At 34.0% G+C, this 12,655-nt stretch overlaps 1 protein-coding gene across 1 annotated transcript; it reads right to left on the reverse strand.

Moving 5' to 3' along the window:
• Nucleotides 1–3,756: 3,756 nt before the first annotated feature.
• LOC110656591 (mitochondrial inner membrane protease ATP23) lies at nucleotides 3,757–7,061 on the reverse strand. Its single transcript, XM_021813452.2, has 5 exons — nucleotides 6,905–7,061; nucleotides 6,593–6,714; nucleotides 6,088–6,225; nucleotides 5,378–5,461; nucleotides 3,757–4,251 (listed from the first exon to the last, which is right to left on the reverse strand). Exons 1-5 carry the CDS (start codon nucleotides 6,987–6,989, stop codon nucleotides 4,117–4,119), a joined length of 564 nt encoding a protein of 187 aa, XP_021669144.1. The 5' UTR covers nucleotides 6,990–7,061; the 3' UTR covers nucleotides 3,757–4,116.
• Between the last annotated feature and the right edge of the window lie 5,594 nt (nucleotides 7,062–12,655).

Below are 12,655 nucleotides of genomic sequence, written 5' to 3' on the forward strand. Positions count from 1 at the left end.
TGATTATCAGGGTTTAGGCCTATTTCTGGGCTTGAGTTGGAGTTTTATGCGGCATTATTGTTTAGTGGCTTGGGTCTTGTAATCATATTTCATCTAATGAAATATCCTTTTTGTTAAAAAAAAAAAAAGAGATTAGACTCAACTATTATCATAATTTCTAAACATATTGACAATAAAGAGATGATTTTTCAATTTGGTTTTATATAGAGAGAATATCCTCTCTCTTTTCTTATGCTCTAGGTTATTGGGTTCACCAATTATGCTGCTTTTTGAAAGCTTTCCTTTGCTCCTTCCAAATAAGGAAAGATCCTTCTTTGCCTTGAAGAGTGGGTTGCTCCTTTCCCATTTATAGATTAGTGTGTATATACCCTCTTTTGGGTTTTATTTGCATATTTGTAATGCCAAATGTGATAGTTTCTTGTTTTGGATATGAGTTGTGGTGTGTAGGCTTGTGTGTGATGTGTAGGTTTGGTTCTGCTAGGATGGTGGTTCCTTTGGGTTAGTAGCAAAAGGGTGGTATCTCTAGGGAATGAGATGCCGTGACCTTTACCATACTTCTTCTCTAGAGTCATCGATGATATATCCAAGTTCAACTTTCTTGAGGTTTTTGACGATGGCTTAGAGTGAAGGGCTTCAATTTTGGCCTTGGTTATGCTTTACTCAATCAAGCATAGGTCCGGTTGAAGGGGGCCTCTTTTGTCTTCACTCTTCTCATTATTGGGAGTTGGAGTAGCCCAGTGTGGTATGGGTGGCTTCATGTTGTGCAAAGGAGCAGTCCATGTCGAGTTATCAAATATACAGGTCGAATGACCGGCCTGTCTTAGCCTCCAGGGCTTGTTGTTGTCTTGAGCCCCTGGGCTTTGAATTTTGGGTTTCGGGTTGCTGGGCTTTGTATTTTGAATTTATCCCTTCAATTTTTTAGCCTTGGCCCTATATTGCAATTTGCATTCTAATAAATATTTACCTTAGAGAAAAATAAAAAATAAAATAAAAGTTTGGTTTTATATTCCAAACCACTTATTATTAGATGTTAAAGGCTTATGGATTCCTAATGAATCCAATTAAGAGCATTAAAACTCAAATGTCATAAACTCTAGGCTGAATATATAAGTTCACCACTAAATTTTACCAAAATATCCTCATAACACCTTGAACTTTTAAAATATCTCATGACACACCTCAATTTCTGTAAACGTACCATGACACGCCTCAACTCCTGTAAAAATAGAATTAAGATACCCTTCAAATCATAGTCAGCAAATTGTCATATCAGCACGATTGGAGTTTACGCTTTTTAGTTTGAGAGTCTTAAGGACATCTTAATTTCACTTTACAGAAGTTGAGATGTGTCATGAAATGTTTTAAAAGTTCAGAGTGTCACAAAATTTTTTTTTTTTATGAAGTTCAGGTGTAAAATGATGTATTTGACCTAAATGTTACTATAATCGTACATCATACATATATGACTCAATGATAATATAATATTGAAGCCATAATAGAATAAAAGAAGTATCCATGGTCCCTTCCTCTCATCTCACATGAATTACGAATTTCAAATAATAAGATTTGTATATATGCGAAAAAAGATCATAACATAGTCCAACCTAATACATGTCATATGGGAATGAGAAGTCTACATATGGCCATTAGACAGCAGCTAAGGTAGCATAGCATTTAATTATAAAAAGTAAAGCAAAGAGAATAACTTTGATTTCTTTCCTTTTCTTGCATTAAATTTTCTCTTTCGGCACTAGTGGGTCTAATTAGATGACTATTCCCTTGAAAATTCTACAGCTGAAAAGTAATGGCAAGCTTTATATATCCCAATTACTGTGGGGGCTGAAACAAATTCAAGACAGTTGACAGTTGCAGAAACTTTGTTCTTCTTGCTTTTACAACCCAAGTTTGAAACGTCAGAATGCAAAGGCTGCACACACCTACCAAGCAAACATCACTCATGACTCTTAATTCTACATAATGGCAATGTGGTGTGCCACTCCTTTGCCGCCCTTCATCAGATTTTGTTTGAAGATATTATGCACATGATATCTAAGTTTTATTTTATGTTTGAAAAGGAAATATTATCCTTACAAGACCATTATTGGACCATACCCTTCTGCTTTATGATCAGGATATTTTTCTGCCATAAATTTCTAGTCAACTTTCTCCTTGAGGATCAAAAAATCTATTGTACACAATTCCAATGAGATTTGGTTTGGTTCAATAATATTGAGGAAAAGAAAAATCTAACTATCCACCTTGAATTTGGGCCCATTCTGCACATAATTGCAACTCACATTCATAATATACCAAACTAACAACGACGTCTCTTGATTTCCAATCTGAAAATCAAAAAACAAAAAACAAGATTGGCCAAGTAACCTTTCACTAGGGCTACAACCGGCAAGAAACATTATGCTTCCAGAAGGAAGACAGACAGAATAGGTATAACTCTCAAGGGTCCAAGTTATTGTGCACATGTCTTCGCCTTCGTGGTAAAGAATAATCCTCAGACCACCTCCCAGGTGCCAGCTCTAGCCCTTTCTCTCCTCCCCTACCCATTTGCTGGTATTGGACTCCCACTCCACCTGCAAAATAAAGAATTTCTGAGCTTTGTGCACACTATCAGCACTACACTTATAACGCAAAAGAAAAACAAGGCAGTCTGCTTCTACCTGAGGATTTGGTCTAGCAGCAAATGTTTTAAGTAAGAAGAGGCAAAATATCATCTTTAGCAGCACAGAAACAACTACCTTCATATTAGTTTTTCTCCATACCCTTTTCTCCCCCAACTCCCCCCTTCCCCACCCCCACACCCCCCCCAACAAAAAACTCTTATCTACTTGCCTTTGTTAATCTTCTGCGACATGCGTACTTGCTTGCCTTTCTATATTAAAATATATAGAGTGGATAAAGAAATTGATGACCCACTAATGGAGAGAATTTTGCTCAAACAGTGAAAAGGCGCATCGCAAGTGAATCTAGCTAATGCAAATAGGGTTGTGTGCATAACATGCTGGGGTTTCTTTTTGTTCTTTCTAAGTTTCTAAAGTGTAAAAATTTTCAAAAAGATTTAAGCGGTGCCGCTGGCCATCATGTGGTCCATTGAAATGAATTCTGCCAATCCCATTGACATTGTACAACTACAAAACTGGAGACCAGATTCAACCATGAGCTTTATAAACAAAATTGGCTACTTCACAAATGAAATTTTACTCAAACACATGGTCCTCTCTGAGAATATAGTAATCAAGCTAATTAAGCAATCAACTTCCTGGCAATAGGCATGCATTATCTAATCATGCTCTTACACGTTCACTCTTAGTTGACATCACCTAACCACGTCACAGAAGCCAACAGCACAAATGAGAAAAGGTTTCATAAGCGACTCAAACGGGAGAAGTCTCAGTAAACCCAGAAGCCTATAGTTAGAGTTGCTTGACAATTGCCCCCATTATTGGTTGGCAGAGCAACATAACCAACTGCCCCATTATTGGTTGGCAGAGCAACATAACCAGGGAAATACATAAAAATAAAATGGAAATAGAATATGAGGAAGAAAGGAGAGGCCAAATATTATTCTCACCCAAAATATACTTCAAATTCAATTTGGCCCCTCGCGCCATCTGCCCCCAACCAAAAGGGGACAAATATATATAACTAGTAGCTTACTACCCGATTAAAAATACTGCCGTGGAATTATCAAACAGAAAACGAGTTAAAATTTATGAGAGCAACGCATATCATTCACTAAAATTAAATAAAAACAGCTGTATTTTCATTGTTCACTCATTTTCCAAGCATATATTGGTTCTGCACATTGTATCATCAACCACTCAAATCACAGTAGCATCTGATTAATCCAGCCATAAGGGAAAAATAAAAGAAAGAAAGAAGGGCTTTTCTTTTGATATCAATCATTAGTGTGGACAGCAGTGTAATGTTCATAAATAGAAAGATCCCCTTGGTATCGTTGCATGTCAAAGAGAAAAATGAGGATAACTTCTGAAAGAATTGAATATTGTGTTGAGCACATAGGGCTTGTTCCTGAGCCTTTGAAAGCCAGGGTCTTCCTTGATATCATTTAAAGAAAACAATACGGAGTAGCAACATGATTCAAGGAGCCCTATCAAATGGCTTTGTATCATTGTAGCAGACATCCCAGACAGCTTCCATGGCATCCTTTGCAGCTGCTTCTGAGCAGTATGGGTTGGCAATCACTGATTTCATCACTCTTCTTCTCACACATTCCTTCAAATTTAACATTGAAAACTTGAGAAATATTCTATCATTTGAAGAACATATTAAACAAGCAGAAGAAAAAAGCAAGACAAGACTACAAAGGGGAAAAGAAAAGAGAGAAATGTGATGCATTTCCCTGTTTTATAAGGCAGTTATTTCCTTTCCACATATATTGGGTTGGGTGGCAAATTTTCCATTGACAAAGTATGCTTTGCTATTAGATATACAAACTAGTAAGTGTCTATAATGAGAGATAAGAAGACCTGTCTGATTGCAGTTCTTATATTCAAGCTCAGCTCTAAAATTAAGTAGATCATAACAAGGTCCTCTTCTGGAGGGATAACATGTAATGCATCACTTTATATATCTAATCTTCTTTGAAGCCCTCTGTTAAGACAAAAGTCATCATTACAGTTTGGGCCATCATACTCTCTAGATTCAGAGGGCTAATAGCAAGTAGCTCTCTACAGCATTATTAATTAAAACAGAGCTTAATAGTTCAAAGATGATGCAATATCAGACTCTATTCTAAATTATCATTCCCCTTTGTTCCTTCAAACTCCTTGCTCAAATATAGTTTCTTTTCATTGGAAATTTATTCCCATCTCCAGACAGGCATCAAGCACTGGAATAAAGCAAAAGATCAAGAAGAGTAATTGAAATTTAGCACTCAAATCTGATACATGTCATTGTCAGCAATTTCTTTCAGATGGGAATTGCCAAACAAACCAGACGATTGATAAAGAAAACAGAAAGGTTTTTTCCCACTATTCTATAGTAGCTCCGCATTTCATGTTCCAATGAAAACAAGAAAAAATTTATATGTTGAATTCTGCCCAACTCAAAACAGCACTGCCACCAAACCACAAACAAATAGGTTCTTCTCAACCTTGAAATTGCGAGAAAAAACAAATATCCAAGCTATTTCTACAATTAATTATGAAGGCCAGGGATCTTCGTCTGCTCCTAGAGTGGTCCTTAGAGATGGAAAGATTCAATTTTTCACAGAATATTTAAAGGTTCAATTTTTTTTTTCTCATTGGTTGAAAGATATTACAAACTTGCATGACAAGGAAAATGATAAACATTAAATTTGAGTTTATATCTAAATCTTTTTAAAGAATCTAAAACTCACCTGCTCATGACCTCTTATTTTCATGTAACCGCGCAGCAGTTCCCTTTTATAGTGGCAATCTCCGCTTAGATGGCCAGCACGAATCTGTAACACATAAATGATAGAAGAAAAAGGAACTAAGTATCAAATCTATAATATGATATATTACCTCAGACTATATAATTATTACTATGTTATTAGGCATGCATGTAAATTACTATTAACCCAAACATATTAATAATTGACCTAAATATTCCAACCTCCCTCAACCAATATGAAATAAATATTGTAAGATTTTACATAGAAATGAAAGAAGCGGACACTTTTATAGAGATGCATTCAAAAACTTTAACCACCAATATTGTGCAAGTTACTCCAGCTGTATGACCTCAAAAAGAAAGGTTCGGAGTACATAATTCAATTAATCTAGATTCATTTAAACTTTTTTTTCCTTAAAAAAGGATCATTCGTACAATTTATTTTATCATTCAATAATTTATGATAGAACAGTCTACATCATTGTCATCATTATCAAGCTCCTACATTTATTATGCAATTATTATTTTGAATAAATATATATGACCATAAATAAACAAAATATGTTCACGAGTCATTGATGCACTAGGATTCATGTGCATAACCATATGGCTAGAGTAAAATAAATGGCAAAACAACTCCATGAAACAAAAGATGCAAATAAGACTCAGTTGTTTGTAATTGTTAGCTCGCACCTCACTACAGGCATGATGGGCACAATTAGACCAGTCCAAGTTTGCAGCGCGGCAGTCATCGTATGCGTGAATCAATTCATGTATAACCACTTGGTTGACCTCATCTTGAATGTTCATGTGATTACTGCACACCATTATCTTACAAAGCACAACCAAAGAAATATAAGAATAGAGCATTAATTGTCAACAGAAAATTATAGACACACAAATGGGGAAAATTAGACCAAAGAGGATAAGAAGTTGATAAAATTGATAAAAAAACAGGCCATTCAATTCAAAATTACTAGAAACTACATTCTTCATAGACAGATCATATAATTCGAAAAAAAAAAATTATTTCAATCAGAATTCAGCGCATACAAAACTATTGATCGCATTGAAGTCCCAATGAAAATGAAGTGTGAATTTACATCACATACTGGAGATTTCAAACATGGGATAGGAGGGAAAAAGTTTAAATTACACAAATGAAATACAATCCACGGAATGAGCAAAGCAATGTTACCCCTTCACCACGAACATAACCACCACTAATCTTCTTATCACAATTAACAGCCTTAATGAAATTGTCCCCAACTCCACACCCTGCTTTCTCCAAATGCTCCTTCAAAAATTTCACAATCGGAGCTAAAAGAAAAAGCATCAATAAATGAACTCTATAAGCAGTTTAATCTTGGTATTACACAAATTGCAACCATAGATTCCATTTTTCTCAAATATTCGAAGAAATCAAATGGCTTAACTGCATTTTAAAACCCTAAACCCTAGTCATACTTGTGAAAAATTAAAATGGATGAGTAAAACAGAAAGAATTTACTTCTGAGACTTCGTCGAATCATATCCTGGCATTCTTCTATCGTTCGGCCGCTGGCGCCATAGGTGTGGGCGGGTTGCTGCGCCATTTTGTTTTGTGGGTCTTTGATCTGTCCACAGCACTAGCCCAATTCAAAAGGTGTGTGTGTATATATATATATATATATATATATATATTATAGAAGTATATTTTATTATAATTCTGACTCGTATATTATAGATATTAAAAAAAATTCAAAAAATAATTGTTTTTTCCGTTTGTTCTCACAGCAGGAAAACGGATGTAAGTTAGGAGCATTACCAAATACCTAGTGAGCACTTCTAAAATGAGATGTAGTTGGGGTTTTCTTTTTTTTTTTTAGAGAGATAAAATTCCATTCATTGAAGCATGGTTACAGGTCCGTGATCCAGAATACAAAAGGTTTCTCGAAAAAGCCCTGCAAATTAGCCTTTTAAATACAGGCTTGGAACCCAAAAGAAAAGGAGGAAAAAAAACACTAGACTAAACGGGTGTTCAGCTTGACAGAGGATTTGGCCACCCAAAGAAGAGCATCTGCACACACCACATCTCACACAGCAGGAGCTTCACCCTGTCAGTGGTTATGCAAGGCATAAGGATACTCAAATTGCTGCAAAACAAAGATGAAACAAGCATAACCACCAAGATAAGCCAAGCTAAGAAACCATTTGATGCTCTGGTAAACGAACAAACAAAATCTTTCTCTAAAAGTTAGAGAGAGGAAAAAAAAAAAACAACACTTAAGGATTAAGATAAAAGAGTTTAAAGTCAGATAAAAAAAAGTGTTTTTTTATGTGAAGATTTGCATTAAACTAATAATGCAAAATTAATTTGAATTAAATGATAAAATCAGCAAGCTATTATATTTTGGAGGAAATAAATCAAATAAAAAATGTTTGATGCATTGATTTGTAAACTTTACTTATGGTAGAGAGTTTAGATCCCTTTAAAAAGATAGAAGTATTCATGCTTCAGTCTGATTAATTTCGTTAATTTTTTTATATTTTAATTATTGTTTAATTTATTATAATTTATCCAACTTTATAGCTTAAATGATAATTCAAGTGTGAATTTATGCATAGATAATTGCATAAATATATTTCAAAAATTAAAATTTGAATTGAAAGTATAATTAAACTAAAATCAAAGTTGGAGAATTGAATTAAATCGAAACCAAAACATTGAAGAATCAAAATGAAATTATATAAAAGTTTGAATAGATTCTGATTTCTAGATAGACTTCAAATCAAAATTGAAATTGCTCACCTTATATGAATACACATGAAATCAAAGTTTGAAAAGGAAGCATACTAAATCAAACCAAAATCAAACTTGGAGAATTGAATTAAATTGAAACCAAAATATTGAAGAATCGAATTGAAATTATACTAAAATTTTGAATGAATTCTAGTTTCTAGATGTAAATTACTTGTAAAAATAGAATGATCAGAACTTGATTTCTTTACTTGAACTGCTGAGGTATTAATAGGTATAAGATGAGCTTTTAGTTACAACAGAATCCTATAAACAAGTAACTTAAATTTGAATGTAATTTGTTACATCATAAATTATTTGAATTAGTCAAAGTGATTGAGATTTATCTTTCATCTAATCTTTTCCCGAACTTGAATCTAAGATAGGGATATCCTTAACACTCTCCCGCAAGATTGAGGAATCATTCTTGAGACCAATCTTGGATTCGTTGAGTTAGAATTGCTGCTTGGACAATGGTTTAGTTAGAAAATCAATAAGCTGATCTTTAGAGGAGATGTGGGAGACTCGAAGATCACCTCTTTGAATTAAATCTCTGACAAAATGTGTCACACCTTACTCTTCTGTAAGGCATAACATGATCCCATAGTATACTTAATGAATTACCGAATTTCGTCTACTGATAATCTATTAAATACACTACAAGGGATTTTAAAACAAATTTTACTTCTTTTGAAGGTGGCGAGCACTTTTGGTAGGAATTAAAAACTTTTCTTTGAAGTAAATTTTGACCATTTGGATTTTTCCGCAAATCTTGTAAAAATTTCAGCAGAGTATCGACTGTAATTGAGAAAAACCAAAAATTTTGACTTGCAGAAAAACACTTCCAAATAATACACTTCACCAATTTCAACCACCAAATAACTCAAACCAACACAATTCAACTCAATCTCCACAATTCAAAACAAAATTGTCATCTCAAATATTTCAAATTAATTATACACATTGCATTCAAAATAAATAATTTGCATTCACAATTTAATTTACAAATATAAAAATTCAAAAGTTAATATTATTACAATTTACTGTACAACTGCTCAATTTTACATTAATACATATGACACTAAACATATTATATCAAAATAAACTACAAGGGTATCAACAAATACCCATACAAAAATCTCCAAACCGTGCTCCTCTTTTACTGTAGCAGCTCACTTTACTGCTATGCCCTTTTCCCTATCTGCGACAACAAAATTAAGCTATAGCTAAGTAAATTTTACTCAGTGGTGCACAATAAAATTTAAAAAGCTGAACATAAACCATTCATTGCCAAATCATAATTTAAACATTACACAATCACATTTCACAATTTGCAAATCACATTTATAACAAATCACAATTTAAATATTTCACAATTTTCAAAGCTCAATATAACATAAATTTGATCAAACAATTTAATAAACACAGTGTTGCCAATCAATAATACAACTTAGGCCATGACACAAAATTTTCAAACTTTGCCGTGTTGTACACCACGACAATACAAACTCACCCCACTAATCGAAATAAATGAGGGAGGTGGCTAGCTAGCTAATGAGTACTCATCCAAACTCACCTCAGACTGGCAAGCCAGTGAGGGAGGAATATAATCAAATATTAAACTCAACCCCACAAGTAGAGGAGGAACATAGTAAGGGACTGTCATGCCAAGTGTGAATCAAAAATAATTTCAAATCACAATATTTAAATATTTCATACAAACCATAAATCACATTTTATCTCAAAATTTCCATTTACAAAGTAGGCAACACAATAATTTCCAAATAAAATTTCCAAAGCCAAAACAATTAAAAACTATTCATATTACATACTAAATCAAATTTCAATAAGAAATACTTAAATAAGTTTATTGTGCACAAACCTCGTAATTAGTTTTTTCTTATTTCACTCCTGTTGATTCCTTTCCTCGGAATACCCTTTCTCCACTAAAGCACACAATTAAGATGTTTTAATATTTATTCAAATTATGTTTAACCATAATTTTAACAATTGAAATTTGCATTTAAACTTTACTTATATACTCCCATAAATTGAATTCTTTATGTTCTTAATTATGGTGGTTACTATTCATTTAACTATTGGGTCAAAATGTTGACTTTCTTATGCTTAATAGGTATGTGGATTCCAATTACACTCACATACCATATTTTGGGTGCCTAATTTGTTGGTTTAGGTTGCCATTTCAATTTCTAGGTCTCCTAAGAGAATTTTCAATTTTTCAGTTTTGATCCCCTGTTTTGCACTGTTCCATTGGTCTGGTTACTGTAAGAATTTGGCTAAGTGTCCTTCATCAAAATTGTTTCTTATTGTCTTATCTTTAATTTCCTTTTTGAATCACTCCATTTAGAGTTTTGTAGCCCAAGATATGGCCATTTGAATAGGGCTGGCCGGATTGGTGTTACCCAGAATTTCTGGGCACTTTATTGGTTCTGGTAATTTTGAATAACTAAATTTGGGTGGCAAAATGACTTGGTTATGGGCAGAATTTGAGTTGGTGTTCTTCATGAAAGTTGTAGTGCTATGTCATAGATTTCCAATGCCATAAAAATCAGGTCATTTGGACTTGTCTAACCCAAGTTATGGCCAAATGAACAAATACTATTTATTTGGTCATTTTGGTACAGTGGCAGTGCATAATACCCAGGTTTGACCTAATTGTTCACTATCTAAATGTCATTTTCTGGGCATTGTTTCTAAAATGAAAAATGTGTCATTATGTGTCTATTTTCATTCCCAATTGCCCTCACACCAATTGGGTTGGTAAAATTTCAGTTTTGGTCCCTGAAAGGGACCTAGGTCAATCTGCCAGGTTGGGACCCCTAACCAATCTGAATTGCATTTAGTTTCTACCAATTCAAACACATCACAAATGGTCATAATTGATAATTTCTAACCTCAATTTGGGTCAATTGCATCAATTGACCACAAGTTCTAGGTTCTAGTTACCAGTAACCTGGATTAGGCCTATCTGAGTTAGAGTCAGTACACAGATCAAGCTGAAACAAAATGTAGTAGTGAAAAGAAACAACAATTTTGAATTCAGCTGAAAAGGAAAAACTTAGATGTGACGGGTCATTTTCTTTGCATTCCCCTTGCGCAACAAAAGAAAAGCCCTCTTTTTTTTGAATGATGGTGTTTTAATAATTGCCAGCTGTGTTGAACTCCTAAAATTTTCAGTATCATGAAAAGATTCGGTAAGGTGTCAACTAGTTTTTAAACCATTGAAATGTCAGGAAAGAGGTGATGAAAGAAAGGGAAATTCTAATATTTAATGTGCCAGATATTGTTCTGATTCTGTTATTACAGATGTAAATTCAGTCATCAGAATACATCTGAATGCAAACTCAAATAAAATTTGAGCAATGGTAGTTAATTAAACAGAGCTGTACAAGTGTTTATGTGGATATACTATTCTAAGATTTGGAATAATAGTTTAAATTATATCCAACTGCATCTCTCTTAGAATTGTCCTTTGTGTATGTAGTGCATACATCTCTCTCTCTCTCTCTCATTTTATGTTGTTGTTTATATTTATTAATGCATGCAACAGTTGATTATCATGTGTTGATTCTAGATTTATAGAGGCAGATCTGTTCCCCCTCCATTGATTGGTGCTTAAAATAATTTGAATTTGCTGTTTGAGTTGCCAGATTAACAGAGGAAGCAAAGAAGAATAAAGCTGTTAAACATGCTCTCGCAATACGTGCAGCTGTCACCTCAGGAAACTATGTTATGTTCTTCAAACTTTACAAGACAGCTCCTAACTTGAACACATGCCTTATGGGTGGGTATACATTTTGACTACCCTTCATTTTATTTTTTGGTAAGGTTATAATTTTTGTATCTCTGCAGATCTGTATGTTGAAAAGATGCGATATAAGGCTGTAAGCTGCATGTCCTGGTCATATCGCCCTACCGTACCTGTTTCATACATTGCAGAGGTTTTGGGCTTCTCCAGCACAGTTGAAGGAAACGACCAGAAGGACTCGGATGGATTAGAGGAATGTGTAGAATGGTTGAAAGCACATGGTGCATGTCTTACTGTAGATAGTATCGGAGAGATGCAGCTTGATACAAAGGTATCTTCAGCTTTGACCCTTTTTTTAATGTAATTTACTTTACAAAAAGAGGTTCTGTTGATTTTGGTCCTTACAAGAACCATGTTTCTGAAGTTGATTACTGTGAGGATTTGGTAAAATTTATTTGGTGTTGAATGTGTGACATGCAGGCTTCCTCTTCTAATCTTTATATTCCAGAACTAGAGGATGCTGTGTCCCATGGAGATGCTAGTCTGGCTGTTAATGATTTCCTGACAAGGACATCCTTGTAGTCGATATGATTGTGTATCTAATTGTATTTAATTGCATTAGCAAGAAAATCGTGCAGCCCTCAACAATGTGATGTAAAACCAGAAGATTTAGGTTTATTTCCTGATTTTGGAACCGAGAGGTCAAAACTTTT

This window comes from Hevea brasiliensis, chromosome 15, assembly GCF_030052815.1.
Source record: "Hevea brasiliensis isolate MT/VB/25A 57/8 chromosome 15, ASM3005281v1, whole genome shotgun sequence".
NCBI classification, from domain to species: Eukaryota; Viridiplantae; Streptophyta; class Magnoliopsida; order Malpighiales; family Euphorbiaceae; genus Hevea; species Hevea brasiliensis.

What these genes read in the sequence shown, in the direction of transcription:
- LOC110656591 (XM_021813452.2), bottom strand. Translation starts at nt 6,989, where the DNA reads ATGGCGCAGCAACCCGCCCACACCTATGGCGCCAGCGGCCGAACGATA. An exon ending in GATTCGACGAAGTCTCAGAA is followed by an intron (nt 6,715 to 6,904) that starts GTAAATTCTTTC and finishes TTTTTCTTTTAG; the next exon opens with CTCCGATTGTGAAATTTTTG. An exon ending in CCCATCATGCCTGTAGTGAG is followed by an intron (nt 5,462 to 6,087) that starts GTGCGAGCTAAC and finishes TATGTGTTACAG; the next exon opens with ATTCGTGCTGGCCATCTAAG.